General features: G+C 67.4%; 1 protein-coding gene across 1 annotated transcript in view; it reads left to right on the forward strand.

Annotated features, from left to right (window-relative positions):
* Window positions 1-291: 291 nt before the first annotated feature.
* The window catches only part of PRR12 (proline rich 12), a gene marked incomplete at its 5' end in the record, with an annotated part of 49028 nt that continues 33040 nt past the window's right edge, over window positions 292-16279 (forward strand). Inside the window, 6 exon segments of the mRNA XM_080364454.1 lie at window positions 292-377; window positions 5265-5377; window positions 11108-11269; window positions 13825-15858; window positions 15861-15998; window positions 16001-16278. Of these exon segments, the coding sequence (XP_080220580.1) occupies window positions 292-377; window positions 5265-5377; window positions 11108-11269; window positions 13825-15858; window positions 15861-15998; window positions 16001-16278 (2811 nt within the window).

Raw genomic sequence — 16279 nt, forward strand, 5'->3', positions numbered from 1 at the left:
AGAACCATCGCTCCGCCCCCCGCCTCTCTCCGGCCCCGCCCCCTTCGCGCTCCCGCCGCCGCTTGTCCCCGCCCCCCTTCGCGCTCCCGCCGCCCGGCCCCGCCCCCCGCCCCGCCGCGCGGTGCATTGTGGGAGGAAGCGGCGGCGGCGCGGCCCCGCCAGCCAACATGGCCGCTCCGTGAGCGCTCCCGCCGCCGCCGCCGCCGCCGCCTCGGCCCAGCGCCCGGCCCGGCCCCGGGGGCGCCCCGGGGGGGCCCGGCCCGTCCCGCCCCGCCCCGCCCCGCCGCCCCCATGGACAGGAACTACCCGGCCGCCGGCTTCGGGGACCCGCTGGCCGCCGGGCCCGGCTGGACCTACGAGCGCTCCGCCAAGGCCAGGTGAGCGGCGGCACCGGCGGGGGGGGCGGGGGGGGTGGGGGAGGGGGCTGTTGGGTGCTAGGGTGTCCGTGCACCAAGTATTGGGGTGCTGGGGGTTCGTGCTCTGGGTGCTGGGGGGCGGTGCACCGGGTGTTGGGGTGCTTGTGTATCTGTGCACCAGTTATTGGGGTGCTGGGGTGTCCATGCACCAGGTATTGGGGTGTCCCTGCACCAGGTGTTGGGGTGCACTGGGGGCTCAGGTCTCTGTGCACCCGGTATTGGGGTGCTTGTGTATCTGTGCACCAGGTGTTGGGGTGCTGGGGTGTCCATGCACCAGGTGTTGGGGTGCTGGGGGGGCCGTGCTCTGGGTGCTGGGGTGCTTGTGTATCTGTGCACCAGGTGTTGGGGTGCTGGGGTGTCTGTGCACTGGGTGTTGGGGTGCACCAGGAGCTCAAGTCTCTCTGCACCAGTTATTGGGGTGCTGGGATGTCTGTGCACCAAGTATTGGGGTGCTGGGGTGTCCATGCACCAAGTATTGGGGTGCTGGGGGTTCGTGCTCTGGGTGCTGGGAGGGTCGGTGCACCAGGTATTGGGGTGCACTGGGGGCTCAGGTCTCTGTGCATCAGGTATTGGGGTGCTGGGGCATCTGTGCTGAGTGCTGAGGTCCCGGTGCAGTCAGTGTTGGGGTGTCCCTGCACCAGGTGTTGGGGTGCACTGGGGCTCAGGTATCCATGCACCAAATGTTGGGGTGCTGGGGTGTCCATGCACCAGGTGTTGGGTGCACCAGGAGCTCAGGTCTCTGTGCACCAGTTATTGGGTGCTGGGGTGTGTGCACTAAGTATTGGGGTGCTGGGGCGGGGCCGTGCTCTGGGTGCTGGGGTGTCCATGCACCAGGTGTTGGGGTGCTTGTGTATCTGTGCACCAGTTATTGGGGTGCTGGGGTGTCCATGCACCAGGTATTGGGGTGCTGAGGTGTCCATGCACCAAGTATTGGGGTGTCCCTGCACCAGGTGTTGGGGTGCACTGGGGGCTCAGGTCTCTGTGCACCCGGTATTGGGGTGCTGGGGGGGTCAGTGCACCAGGTGTTGGGGTGCTGGGGTGTCCATGCACCAGTTGTTGGGGTGCTGGGGGGGCCGTGCTCTGGGTGCTGGGGTGCTTGTGTATCTGTGCACCAGGTGTTGGGGTGCTGGGGTGTCTGTGCACTGGGTGTTGGGGTGCACCAGGAGCTCAAGTCTCTGTGCACCAGTTATTGGGGTGCTGGGATGTCTGTGCACCAAGTATTGGGGTGCTGGGGTGTCCATGCACCAAGTATTGGGGTGCTGGGGGTTCGTGCTCTGGGTGCTGGGGAGGTCGGTGCACCAGGTGTTGGGGTGCACTGGGGGCTCAGGTCTCTGTGCACCAGGTGTTGGGGTGCTGAGATGTCCCTGCACCAGGTGTTGGGGTGCACTGGGGGCTCAGGTCTCTGTGCACCAGGTGTTGGGGTGCTGAGATGTCCTGCACCAGGTACTGGGGTGTCCATGCACCAGGTGTTGGGGTGCACCAGGAGCTCAAGTCTCTGTGCACCAGTTATTGGGGTGCTGGGGTGTCCATGCACCAAGTATTGGGGTGCTGGGGGTTCGTGCTCTGGGTGCTGGGAGGGTCGGTGCACCAGATATTGGGGTGCACTGGAGGCTCATGTCTCTGTGCACCAGGTATTGGGATGCTGGGGCATCTGTGCTCTGAGTGCTGAGGTCCCGGTGCAGTCAGTGTTGGGGTGTCCCTGCACCAGGTGTTGGGGTGCACTGGAGCTCGGGTGTCCATGCACCAAATGTTGGGGTGCTGGGGTGTCCATGCACCAGGTGTTGGGGTGCACCAGGAGCTCAGGTCTCTGTGCACCAGTTATTGGGGTGCTGGGGTGTCTGTGCACTAGGTATTGGGGTGCTGGGGGCGCCGTGCTCTGGGTGCTGGGGTGTCCATGCACCAGGTGTTGGGGTGCTTGTGTATCTGTGCACCAGTTATTGGGGTGCTGGGGTGTCCATGCACCAGATATTGGGGTGCTGGGGTGTCCATGCACCAAGTATTGGGGTGTCCCTGCACCAGGTGTTGGGGTGCACTGGGGGCTCAGGTCTCTGTGCACCCGGTATTGGGGTGCTGGGGGGGTCAGTGCACCAGGTGTTGGGGTGCTGGGGTGTCCATGCACCAGGTGTTGGGGTGCTGGGGGGGCCGTGCTCTGGGTGCTGGGGTGCTTGTGTATCTGTGCACCAGGTATTGGGGTGCTGGGGTGTCTGTGCACTGGGTGTTGGGGTGCACCAGGAGCTCATGTCTCTGTGCACCAGTTATTGGGGTGCTGGGATGTCTGTGCACCAAGTATTGGGGTGCTGGGGTGTCTGTGCACCAAGTATTGGGGTGCTGGGGGTTCGTGCTCTGGGTGCTGGGGGGGTCAGTGCACCAGGTGTTGGGGTACACTGGGCTCAGGTCTCTGTGCACCAGGTGCTGGGGTGTCCGTGCACCAGATGTTGGGGTGCTGGGTTGTCTGTGCACCGGGTATTGGGGTGCTAGAGTATCTGTGCACCAGGTGTTGGGTGCTGGGGGCGCTCTGCTCTGGGTGCTGGAGTGTCCGTGCACCAGGTTGTTGGGGTGCTGGGGTGTCCATGCACCAGGTGCTGGGGTGCTTGTGTATCTGTGCACCAGGTGTTGGGGTGCTGGGGTGTCCATGCTCTGGGTGCTGGGGGGTCGATGCACCAGGTGTTGGGGTGCACCAGGAGCTCATGTCTCTGTGCACCAGGTATTGGGGTGCTGGGGTGTCCCTGCACCAGGTATTGGGTGCTGGGGTGTCCCTGCACCAGACGTTGGGGTGCTGGGGTGTCCCTGCACCAGGTGTTGGGGTGCACTGGGGGCTCAGGTCTCTGTGCACCAGGTGTTGGGGTGCTGGGGTGTCCATGCACCAAGTATTGGGGTGCTTGTATATCTGTGCACCAGTTATTGGGGTGCTGGGATGTCCCTGCACCAAGTATTGGGGTGTCCCTGCACCAGGTGTTGGGGTGCACTGGGGGCTCAGGTCTCTGTGCACCAGGTGTTGGGGTGCTGGGGGCGCCGTGCTCTGGGTGCTGGGGTGTCCCTGCACCATGTGTTGGGGGGTCCCTGCACTGGGGGCTCTGGTCTCTGTGCACCAGGACTGAGGGTGCAAGAATATTGGGGTACCTGGGTGTCCGTGCACCAGGTGTTGGGGTGCTGGGGTGTCTGTGCTGTGGGTGCTGAAGGTCCCGCTGCAGCTGGTGCTGGGGTGTCCGTGCACCAGGTTTTGGGGTGTCCGTGCACCAGGTATTGGGGTGCTGGGGTGTCCCTGCACCGGGTGTTAGGATGCTTGTGTATCTGTGCACCAGGTGTTGGGGTGTCCGTGCAACAGGTTTTGGGGTGTCCGTGCACCAAGTGTTGGGGTGCTTGTGTGTCTGTGCACCAGGTGTTGGGGTCCTGGTGCAGCAGGTGTTGCCGCGGTCCCCGGTTCTGCGCCTGTTGCGCGGTGCGGAGCACGTCACGCGTGTTGCACAAGCGCCTGTTGCACGAGGGGCTCGCGGTGGTGGCTTCGTCGGTGCATCACCCCCTTGCACACCCGCGGGGTGTTCACAACCGCGCTGCGGCACCTGTTGCGCGACTGTAGCTGGTTCTGCGCCGTCCGTCGCACCCCGAGCTTTTCACAACACCTGTCGAACGACTGTGAACGATTTGGTGCCGCGCATCACACTCGGTGCACGTCTGTGCGGGGGTCGCGCCTGTTGTGCGCCTGTTGCACAACCGCGGCGCGTGTGTGGGTCACACCCGTCACACTGTGACCTGCTCACAACCGCCCATCGTGCTTATTGTGCTGCTGCATGGGGTTGTGTGTCATGTCGCGACTGTTGCACACCCGTGGGTGCTCAGAACCGTGTGTCACGACTGTTGCACACCCGTGAGTGCTCACAACCACGTGTCATGGCTGTTGCACACCCATGGGCCACTCACTACTGTGTATCACACCCGTTACACGCGCATGGGCTGCTCACAATCGTGTAATGACTGTTGCACACCCGTGGGCCGCTCAAAACCACGTGTAATGATTGTTGCACACCCGTGGCCACTCACAACCACGTGTCACACCCTCTGTACGCCACAGGTGCTCACAACCGCGTGTAATGACTGTTGCAGACCTGTGGGCACTCACAACCGCATGTAACAACTGTTGCACACGCGTGAGCGCTCACAACCACATGTAGCGACTGTTGCACACCCGTGGGTACTCACAAACACTTGTCACCGCCATTGTTCATCTGTGGGTGCTTACAACCGCATCTAATGAGTGTTGCAGACCTGTGGGCACTCACAACCGCATGTAACAACTGTTACACACACATGAGCGCTCAGAAACGCATGTAATGACTGTTGCAGACCGGTGGGCACTCACAACCGCATGTAACAACTGTTGCACACCCATGAGCGCTCACAACCGTGTGTACCGACTGTTGCACACGCGTGGGTGCTCACAACCGCATGTACCGACTGTTGCACACGCGTGGGTGCTCACAACCGCATGTACCGACTGTTGCACACACGTGGGTGCTCACAACCGCATGTAACGACTGTTGCACATGCACATGCACGTGTAACAAGTGTTGCACAACCATGAATGCTCACAACCGCGTGTACCGACTGTTGCACACCCGTGGGCACTCCCAGACATGTGTCACACCCTTTGCACACCCACAGGTGCTCACAACCGCATGTAACGACTGTTGCACACCCATGAGCGCTCACAATCGCATGCACCGACTGTTGCGCACGCATTGGCCCTCACAACCGCGTGTACCGATTGTTGCACACCCGTGGGCGCTCCCAACCGCGTCGGGGTGTTCGGGGGTGTCCCCGCGGGTGTGACTGACGTCCCTGTCCCCCCAGCCTGGTGTACGGGGGGTCGCGGGGGTCGCACCCCGACCCCGACCTGCTGCACCGACAGCCCTACGGCGCCCCACACCCGCTGCAGGGCTATGCGGCCAATCACCACCCCCCAGGTACTGCCACCCCCCGGGTCACCCCCCGTGTCACCCCCCCTTGTCACTGTCACCCGCCACTACGTATCGTCACCACCTGTGTCACCTCCCCTATCAAGCATCTTGTCACCCCTTATGTCAATCGCAGGTCTCTGCCCTTGTCACCGTCACTGCCCCCAGTCACCCCTCTTGTCACCCCTCTTGTCACCCCTCTTGTCACCCCTCTTGTCACCCCTCTTGTCACCCCTCTTGTCACTCCCCTTGTCCCCGTCGCCACCCCCCTGTGTCACCCCCTGTGTCACCCCCCTTGTCACCTCAACCATCTTGTCACCTCTCACGTCAAGCCCATGTCTCCGCCCTTGTCACTGTCACCTCTCCCATCAACCCTCTTGTCACCCCCCATGTCACCTCCCCTTGTCACCGTCACCACCCCCCCGTGTCACCCCCCCCGTGTCACCCCTCCATTGACCCTCTTGTTACCCCCCATGTCACCCCCCCTTATAACCATCACCACACCCCCCCCATCAACCCTCTTGTCACTCCCCACGTCACCCCCCTTGTCACTGTCACCACCCCCCAGGTACCATCACCCCCCTGTGTCACCCCCCATGTCATCCCCCAGGTACTGGTCACCCCCTTTGTCACCCTTTTTGTCACCCCCACCACCCCCCAGGTACTGTCACCCCCCATGTCACCCAGTCCCCAGGTCCCTTTGTCACCACGTCCCCTCCATCCCCTGTCGCTTTGTCACCGTGACCCTCTGGTCTCTTTGTCACCGCGACCCCCGTGTCCCCACAGTGCCCTTGTTCCTTTGTCACCCCCTTTGTCACCCCCCAGGAAACCCCCACCCCTGTAGGGCTATGGGCCCAGGTAGCACCTGTCCCCCCCATGTCACCCCCCCTTTGTCACCATGTCACCCCCATCCCTGGAGACCCCGTGACCCCCCGTGTCCCCACGGTGTCCCCTTGACCCCGGTCCCTTTGTCACCGTGTCCCCATGTCACCCAATCCCAGGTCCTTTTGTCACCGAGTCACCTTGACGCCCCATCACCCTAAACTCGTGTCACCCCAAATTCGTGTCACCCCAACCATGTCACCCCAACCATGTCACCCCGTGTCACCGTGACACCCAACCGTGCGTCATTGTGTCACCCCAGCGCCAGGTCCCTTTGTCACCTTGACCCCGTGTCACCTTGACCCCGTGTCACCCCAACCTGGGGTCCCTTCATCACCACCACCCTACGGTCCCCAGGTCCCTTTGACACCACATCCCCTCTGTCCCCTGTCACTTTGTCACCGTGACACCGCAACACCGCAACCCTTGTGTCTCTTTGTCCCTGCGCCCCCTGTGTCCCCTTGTTCCTTTGTCACCCCAAACTCTTGTCATTGTGACACCCCAACGCTGGGTCCCTTTGTCACCGTAACCTGTGCTTCCCGTGGCCCTTTGTCCCCATGTCCCCAAGCTCCGTGGCCCCACATGTGTCCCCATGTCCCCGTGTTCCATTCATGGACCCACATGTGTCCCCAGGGTGTCCCCAGGGTGTCCCTTGTCCCGTGGGGTGTCCCCAGGGTGTCCCCTGTCCCGTGGGGTGTCCCCAGGGTGTTCCATGTCCCGGGGGGGTGTCCCCATGGTGTCCCTGTGGTGTCCCCACACTGTCCCCTGTCCCAGAGGGGTGTCCCCATGGTGTCCCTCTTTGCGGGGGTCGGGTGTCCCTATACTGTCCCCACATTGTCCCTGTCCTGGGGGGTGTCCCCACACTGTCCTTGTCTCAGAGGGGTGTCCAGATGGGTGTCCCCTGTCCCAGATGGGTGTCCCCCCCACGTCCCCATGATGTCCCCACACTGTCCCTTGTTCCAAGGGGGGTGTCCCCATGGTGTCCTATCTTGGGGGGCTGGGTGTCCCCACACTGTCCCCTGTCCCATGGGGGTGTCCCCATGGTGTCCCCACAGTGTCCCCACACTGTCCCCTGTCTTGGGGGGGGGGGGGGTGTCCCCAAGGTGTCCCCATGCTGTCCCCTGTCCCAGGGGGGTGTCCCCACACTGTCCCATGTCCCAAAGGAGTGTCCCCACCATGTCCCCATGGTGTCCCCATGGTGTCCCCACACTGTCCCCTGTCCCAGGGGGGGTGTCCCATGGTGTCCCCACAGTGTCCCCTGTACCGGGGGGGTGTCCCCATGGTGTCCCCACAGTGTCCCCTGTCCTGGGGGGTTGTCCCCATGGTGTCCCCATGGTGTCCCATGTCCCAGACAGGTGTCCCCACAGTGTCCCCTGTTCCGGGGTGGTGTCCCCTGTCTTGCAGGGGGAGGGTGTCCCCACAGTGTCCCCAGCGTGTCCCCCATCCCGCGCTGTCCCCACATTGTCCCCGCACTGTCCCACGCTGTCCCCCGTCCCGCACTGTGTGTCTCCCGTCCCGCACTGTCCCTCTGTTGTCCCCACGCTGTCCCCATTGTGTCCCTGCACTGTCCCCAGCGTGTTCCCTGTCCCACGCTGTCCCCAGTGTGTCCCCTGTCCCGTGGTGTCCCTGCATTGTCCCGCGCTATCCCCTGTCCCCACACTGTCCCCTGTCCCACCTGTCCCACACTGTCCCCATGCTGTCCCCTGGTGTCCCCGCACTGTCCCACGCTGTTCCCTGTCCTGTATGGTGTGTCTCCTGTCCCTTGCTGTCTCACGCTGTCCCCTGGTGTGTGTCCCCTGTCCCCCCGTGTCCCCTGTCCCCACATTGTCCCATGTCCCCTGTCCTCTGGTGTGTGTCCCCTGTCCCCGGTGTCCCCGGTGTCCCCTGTCCCCTGGTGTCCCCTGGTGTCCCTGTCCACCGTCCCACGCTGTCCCCCGGTGTCCCCTGTCCCCTGGTGTGTGTCCCCTGATGTCCCCGGTGTCCCCTGGTGTGTGTCCCCTGTCCCTTGCTGTCCCACGCTGTCCCCTGTCCCCCTGGTGTGTGTCCCCTGATGTCCCCTGTCTCCATGCTGTCCTATGTCCCCTGGTGTGTGTCCCCTGTCCCTGGTGTCCCCAGTGTCCCCTGTCCCCCAGTGTCCCCTGTCCCTCGCTGTCCCTGGTGTCCCCCTGGTGTCCCCTGTCCCTGGTGTCCCCTGTCCCCCTGTGTCCCCTGTCGCATGCTGTCCCCTGGTGTGTGTCCCTCGTCCACGCTGTCCCCCGGTGTCCCCTGTCCCCACACTGTCCCCAGTGTCCCCGTCCCCCGTCCCACACGGTGCGGTGTCCCCTGCTGTCCCACATTGTCCCCTGGTGTCCCTTGTCCCCCGGTGTCGATGTCTCCTGTCCCATGCGGTGCGGTGTCCCGACGGTGTCCCCTGTCCCCACACTGTCCCCAGTGTCCCTGTCCCACACGGTGCGGTGTCCCCTGTCCCTCACTGTCCCCTGGTGTCCCCTGTCCCACACTGTCCCCTGCTGTGCCATGTTATCCCCTGTCCCTTGCTGTCCCCTGGTGTGTGTCCCCGGTGTCCCCGTCCCACACGGTGCGGTGTCCCCTGTCCCTGGTGTCCCCCGGTGTCCCCTGTCCCCACACTGTCCCCACACTGTCCCCTGGTGTCCCTGTCCCACGCGGTGCGCTGTCCCCTGTCCCCCGGTGTCCCTGGTGTCGGTGTCCCCGTCCCACGCGGTGCGGTGTCCCCTGTCCCTCGGTGTCCCCGGTGTCCCCGTCCCATGCGGTGCGGTGTCCCCTTGTCCCCACACTGTCCCCGGTGTCCCCGGTGTCTCCGTCCCACGCGGTGCGGTGTCCCCTGTCCCCGGTGTCCCCGTCCCACGCGTTGCGGTGTCCCCTGTCCCCCGGTGTCCCCGGTGTCCCCGTCCCACGCAGTGCGGTGTCCCCTGTCCCCTGGTGTGTGTCCCCTGTCCCCAGTGTCCCTGTCCCACGTCCCACGCGGTGCAGTGTCCCCTGTCCCCACACTGTCCCCGGTGTCCCTGGTGTCCCGGTGTCCCCGTCCCACGCGGTGCGGTGTCCCCTGTCCCCCGGTGTCCCCTGTCCCCCACTGTCCCCAGTGTCCCCGGTGTCCCCGTCCCACGTGGTGCGGTGTCCCCTGTCCCTCACTGTCCCCTGGTGTCCCTGTCCCCCGTCCCACGCTGTCCCCTGCTGTTCAGATTGTCCCCTGTCCCTCGCTGTCCCCTGGTGTGTGTCCCCTGTCCCCCGGTGTCCCCTGTCCCCACACTGTCCCCACACTGTCCCCCGGTGTCCCTGTCCCACGTGTTGCGGTGTCCCCTGTCCCCGGTGTCCCCGGCGTCCCCGTCCCACGCAGTGCGGTGTCCCCTGTCCCCAGTGTCCCCATCCCACGCGGTGCGGTGTCCCCTGTCCTCACTGTCCCCTGGTGTCCCCTGTCCCTCGCTGTCCCCTGTCCCCTGGTGTGTGTCCCCTCTCCCCCGGTGTCCCCGGTGTCGGTGTCCCAGGCGTTGCGGTGTCCCCTGTCCCCTGTCCCCCGGTGTCCCCGGTGTCCCCACACTGTCCCAGTGTCCCCCGTCCCACACGGTGCGGTGTCCCCGGTGTCCCCCGGTGTCCCCGGTGTCCCCGTCCCACGCGGTGCGGTGTCCCCTGTCCCCACACTGTCCCCGGTGTCGGTGTCGCAGGCGTTGCGGTGTCCCCTGTCCCCCGGTGTCCCCGGTGTCCCCGGTGTCCCCACACTGTCCCCGGTGTCGGTGTCCCATGCGGTGCGGTGTCCCCTGTCCCCTGTCCCCTGTCCCCTGGTGTCCCCGGTGTCCCCACACTGTCCCCAGTGTCCCCCATCCCACGCGGTGCAGTGTCCACGGTGTCCCCGGTGTCTCCGGTGTCTCCGGTGTCTCCGGTGTCCCCGGTGTCCCCGGTGTCCCCCGGTGTCCCCGTCCCACGCGGTGCGGTGTCCCCTGTCCCCACACTGTCCCCGGTGTCGGTGTCGCAGGCGTTGCGGTGTCCCCTGTCCCCGGTGTCCCCGGTGTCCCCGGTGTGGGTGTGGCAGGCGTTGCGGTGGTCCCCGGTGTCCCCGGTGTCCCCTGTCCCCGGTGTCGATGTCGCAGGCGTTGCGGTGTCCCCCGGTGTCCCCGGTGTCCCCGGTGTCCCCGGTGTGGTGTGGCAGGCGTTGCGGTGTCCCCTGTCCCCCCGTCCCCCGGTGTCCCCGGTGTCCCCTGTCCCCCGGTGTGGGTGTGGCAGGCGTTGCGGTGTCCCCTGTCCCCGGTGTCCCCGGTGTGGGTGTGGCAGGCGTTGCGGTGTCCCCTGTCCCCGGTGTCCCCTGTCCCCGGTGTGGGTGTGGCAGGCCGTTGCGGTGTCCCCTGTCCCCGGTGTCCCCGGTGTGGGTGTGGCAGGCGTTGCGGTGTCCCCTGTCCCCGGTGTCCCCGGTGTGGGTGTGGCAGGCGTTGCGGTGTCCCCTGTCCCCCGGTGTCCCCGGTGTCCCCTGTCCCCGGTGTGGGTGTGGCAGGCGTTGCGGTGTCCCCTGTCCCCGGTGTCCCCTGTCCCCGGTGTGGGTGTGGCAGGCGTTGCGGTGTCCCCTGTCCCCGGTGTCCCCGGTGTGGGTGTGGCAGGCGTTGCGGTGTCGCCTGTCCCCGGTGTCCCCGGTGTCCCCTGTCCCCGGTGTGGGTGTGGCAGGCGTTGCGGTGTCCCCTGTCCCCGGTGTCCCCTGTCCCCGGTGTGGGTGTGGCAGGCGTTGCGGTGTCCCCTGTCCCCGGTGTCCCCTGTCCCCGGTGTGGGTGTGGCAGGCGTTGCGGTGTCCCCTGTCCCCCGTCCCCCGGTGTCCCGGTGTCCCCGGTGTGGGTGTGGCAGGCGTTGCGGTGTCCGCAGGGCTGTCGGGGCTGTTTGAGACCGGGCTGCACCACGCGGGGGGGGCGGCCCCCGACGCCTCGGTCATGAACCTGATCTCGGCGCTGGAGTCGCGGGCGCCGCAGCCGGGGCCCTCGGCATCCTCCCTGCTCTCCCAGTTCCGCACGCCCTCCTGGCAGACCGGTACGGACACACGGACACCGCGGGACGCCGCGGACACGGGGGGGACACATGGACTGGAGGACACATGGACATGGGGGGACACACGGGCACAGAGGGGGACACAGACACGGGGACACACGGACTGGGGGGACACATGGACACGACGGGACACACGGACATGGGGGGACTCACGGACACGGGGGGAAGCAGACGGAGTGGGGGACACAATGGACATGGGGGGACACACGGACACAGGGGGGCATGTGACCCAGGGGGGACAGACTGACCATGGGGGACACATGGACCCAGGGGGGACAGGCAGACCGGGGGGACACACGGACACAGAGGGGGATACGGACACAGAGGGGGATACGGACACGAAGAGGGGACACGGACAAGGGGGGACATACCGGACAAGGGGGACAGATGGACCAGGGGGGGACACACGGACACGGGGGGGAACACACAGACCGGGGAGACACACGGACTGGGGGGACACACGGACTGGAGGGGACAGAGGGACCAGGGGGGGACAGACGGACCCAGGGGGACACATGGACTGGGGGGGACACATGGACACAAGGGGGGGACACACGGACTGGGGGACACACGGACACAGGCGCACGGACACGGACACAGGGCAGGACACACAGACTGGGGGGACAGCACGGACACAGGGGGGGACACACGGACTGGGGGGACACACGGACCGGGAGGACATACGGACTGTGGGGACACACGGACTGGGGGGGACAGACGGACCAAGGGAGACAGACAGACTGGGGGGGACACACGGACACGGGGGGGACACACGGACCCAGGGGGGACATATGGACACGGGGGAGGACATGGACCAGGGGGACATACGGACAAGGGGGACAGATGGACCAGGGGGGACAAACGGACACACGGGGGCACGGACACAGGGGGGACACACGGACACGGGGGGGACACATGGACACGAGGGGGGACACGGGGACACACGGACTGGGGGGGACAGAGGGACCCTGGGGACAGACAGACTGAGGGGGACAGACGGACACGGTGGGACAGACGGACTGGGGAGGGACAACGGACACAGGGCAGGACACACGGACCGGGGGGACACACGGACTGGGGGGACACACAGATGCAGGGGGGGACACATGGGGCAGGGGGACACACGGACGTGGGGGGACAGACTGACCAGGGGGACAGAGGGACAGAGAGACTGGGGGAACAGACTGACCCAGGGGGGACACATGGACCCGGGGGGACAGAGGGACCCGGGGGGACAGAGGGACCCAGGAGGACAGACTGACCAGAGGGGACAGAGGGAGCGGAGGGACAGACTGACTGGGAGAGACACACGGACCTGGGGGGGACATGTTGACTTGGGTGGTGACAGACGGACCCTGTGGGGACACACGGACCTGGGTGGGGGACAGACTGACTGGGGGGGATGCATGGACCTGGGGGACACACGGACCTGGGTGGGAGTGGGGGGATCTGCCCCAGGGGGTCCCCACTCACCCCAAGGGGTCCCTATTTACCCCCACAGTGTCCCCCTCACCCCAGGGCTCCCCTATTCCCCCCACAGTGTCCCCACTCACCCAGTGGGTCCCCACTCACCCCAGGGTGTCCCTATTTACCCCCACAGTGTCCCCACTCACGCCAGTGTCCCTACTCAGCCCAGAGTGTCCCTATTCACCCCACAGGGTCCCCATTCACCCCAGGGGGTCCCTGTTGACCCCACAGGGTCCCCCTCACCCCAGGGGTCCCCTATTCACCCCAGGGGGTCCCTATGTATCCCACAGGATCCCCATTCACCCCAGGGGGTCCCTGTTGACCCCACAGTGTCCCCTCACCCCAGAGCTCCCCTATTCACCCCAGCGGGTCCCTATCTACCCCACAGTGTCCCCCCTCATTCCAGGGGTCCCCTATTCACCCCAGGGGGTCCCTATGTATCCCACAGGATCCCCATTCACCCCAGGGGGTCCCCATTCACCCCAGGGGGTCCCTATTCATCCCAGGGGGTCCCTATCTACCCCACAGTGTCCCCCTCACCCCAGGGGTCCCCTATTCACCCCAGGGGGTCCCTATTTACCCCACAGTGTCCCCCTCACCCCAGGGCTCCCCTATTCACCCCAGGGGGTCCCCATCTACCCCACAGGGGTCCCTATTCACCCCAGGGGGTCCCCATGTACCCCACAGGGTTCCCCATTCACCCCAGTGTGTCCCTATCTACCCCACAGTGTGCCCCCTCATTCGAGGGGTCCCCTATTCACCCCAGGGGGTCCCTATCTACCCCACAGTGTCCCCCTCACCCCAGGGCTCCCCTATTCACCCCAGCGGGTCCCTATCTACCCCACAGGGTCCCCCTCACCCCAGGGGTCCCCTATTCACCCCAGGGGGTCCCTATGTATCCCACAGGATCCCCATTCACCCCAGTGTGTCCCTATCTACCCCACAGTGTCCCCCTCACCCCAGGGCGTCCCCATCTACCCCCCAGCGCCCCCCCTCACCCCAGGTCTCCCCTGCGCGCTCCATCACCCCCTATCCCCCCGCGCCCCCTAACCGCCCCCGTTCTCCTGCAGCCATGCACACTCCGGCCCCCGCCGAGCTCTTCATCTCGGGCGCCCTCCCGGGCTCGGGCACCTTCCCGTCGTCCTCAGCGCTGAGCGCCTACCAGCACCCAGCGCCCTTCAGCGGGCGCAGCTTCCCGGTGAGCTCCCCGCTCAGCCTGCCCGACGCCGCCTTCAGCCCCGGCTCCAACGGGCTCCTGTCGCCCCACGACCCGCTGCTGCACATCAAACCGGCGCAGCCCAGCGTGCCGGGCTCGCTGGGCTTCGAGCGCCTGGGCTCGGCCGTGCTGGGCTCGGCGCTGCCGCCGCAGAGCCCCGCGTACCGCGCGCCGCCCGGCGCCTCGCAGTTCAACCTGCTGGAGCAGCCGCCGCCGCCGCCGCAGCTCTACAACGCCTCGGTGTTCGGCGGCGGCGCCGAGCGCGCCGTGCCGCGCCAGGACAGCGTCATCAAGCACTACCAGCGCCCCGGGGGGGCCCAGGCGCAGCTGCCCCCCGCGCCGCACGGCCTGCAGCACTACCTGAGCTGCGGCGGCGCCTACCAGCAGATGCCGCACCGCGCCGCCGCCGCGCTGCCCTGCAGCCCCTTGGGCGAGCAGTCGCCCGCCAGCTCCGAGGGCTCCCAGCAGCAGCCGCAGCCGCCGCAGCAACCGCAGCAGCAGCCGCCCCCCAAGAACCCCCCGGCGGGGGCTCAAGCGCCGCGCCAGGAGCCGGCGCAAGGCTACCGGCCCATCATCCAATCGCCGGCGTACTCCGGGGGCGCCGGCAACGGCGGCGGCAAATCCAAGAGCTACTCTACGGCGCGCCAGCCCCCCCGCTCCACCGCCACCCCCAAGTGCCAAAGCAGCTACACCCCCAGCACCCCGAAACCCAGCTCGGTCATCGCCAGCCAGTCGCCGGCGTATTCCCCGGGCCAAGCGCAGACCCTGCTGGCCATGGGGCCGGGGGGCGGCGGGGGGTACGGCGGCAACCCCCCCGCGGCGCAGAGCCTGGGCGGCGCGGGGCAGCCCGGGGGGGGGTTCGGCGCGGCGCAGGGCGCGCAGGGCGCGCAGGGCGGGCAGGCGCTGCAGCCCTGCGTGAGCCAGGGCCAGACCTACTCCCCCGAGCAGCTGCAGGCGCTGCCCTACGGCGTGCAGCCCGAGGGGGGGCCCGCGGCGGGGTACGGCCCCCCGGCGCCCCCGCCGCCCCCCCAGGCGCAGGGCTTGCCCACCGCCAGCCCCTCGCTCACCTACAGCACCGGCCACTCGCCCGCCATGCCGGCCCCGCTGCCCTACGGCGCCATGGGGGGGTCCAGCCCGTCCCCCATCATCCGGCCCCTGCAGTCCCCCCCGGCCGCGCGGCCCCAGAGCGGCGCGTCCCCCGCGCAGTCGCACAAGTATTTGGGCTCCGTGCTGTCCCCCTCCTTCATGACCCCCGGTTACGCGGCGGGGGGGGCGCTGGAGCGGCCGCCGCCCCCCCCCGGCGGCACCTTCGGGAAAGGCGGGAAAGGCGACGCGGAGCTTTTGGGAGCCGAACGCAGCGAGGACGAGGATTTCCTGATCCAGCACCTGCTGCAGGCGCCCAGCCCCCCCCGCGAGGGCCTGGGGGGCTGCGAGGAGCGCGGGGGGGGCCCCGGCAAGGCGCTGGGGGGGTTCGGGGCGCTGGGGAAGGCGGAGGAGCGCTACCAGCTGCACAGCGTCATCCGGCCCAACTCCAACCTGGAGGCGCCGGGGGCGCTGGAGCTGGCGCTGCTCAAGGACAAGAAGAAGGCCGAGCGCCCCAAAGAATATCGGGGGGCCGGGGGGGGCGGCCCCGGCCAAGCCGGCCCGGGGGGTGGGGGGGGCGAGGGGCTGGCGGCCACCTCGGTGGTGCATTACGGCCACCCCCCCCCCGCCGGCTCCGGCGCCGCCGTGCCCCCCGCTCCGGCGCCGCTCGACTCGTACGCGCAGGAGCTGAAGAAAGCGGGGGGGCCGGGGAAAGAATTGGGGTACATGGGCAAGACCCCCGAGCACGGGCCCCCCCTGGAGCCCCACGCGTTGCTTTTGGACCCCCCCGGCGATTTGGGGGCGGGGGGGGGGGGGGGCCCCTGTTGCCCTCCGTCTTGACCCACACGCAGAGCCAGCTGCACCCCCCCCCGCAAAGGCCCAAAGGGCGCCCCCCCCCTTTAGACGTGCACCTCTTAGAACAGCAGCGCATGCCGCCCCCCCCCGCCGCCCCCCCCCGCCGCCGCCGCCGCCCCCCCCCGCCGCCCCCCCCGCCCCCCCGGCCGCCCCCTCCCCGCAGCTGCTCCTCGAGGCCCATTTACACCAGGGGCCCCCCCCGCTACCCCCGGACTCCATGGAGGTGCTGCCCCCCCCCCAGGAGATCCAAGACTTCCTGGAGCCCCCCCTGGGGCTTGAGCCGCACTTGGCGCAGCCCGGCGGGGTGCAGGGACCCCCGGGCCACCTGCTGGACCCCGAGGGGGGGTCGGCAGTGCCCGCCCCCCCCCCAA

This window comes from Nesoenas mayeri (genome assembly GCF_963082525.1).
Source record: "Nesoenas mayeri genome assembly, contig: SCAFFOLD_154, whole genome shotgun sequence".
Taxonomy (NCBI): domain Eukaryota; kingdom Metazoa; phylum Chordata; class Aves; order Columbiformes; family Columbidae; genus Nesoenas; species Nesoenas mayeri.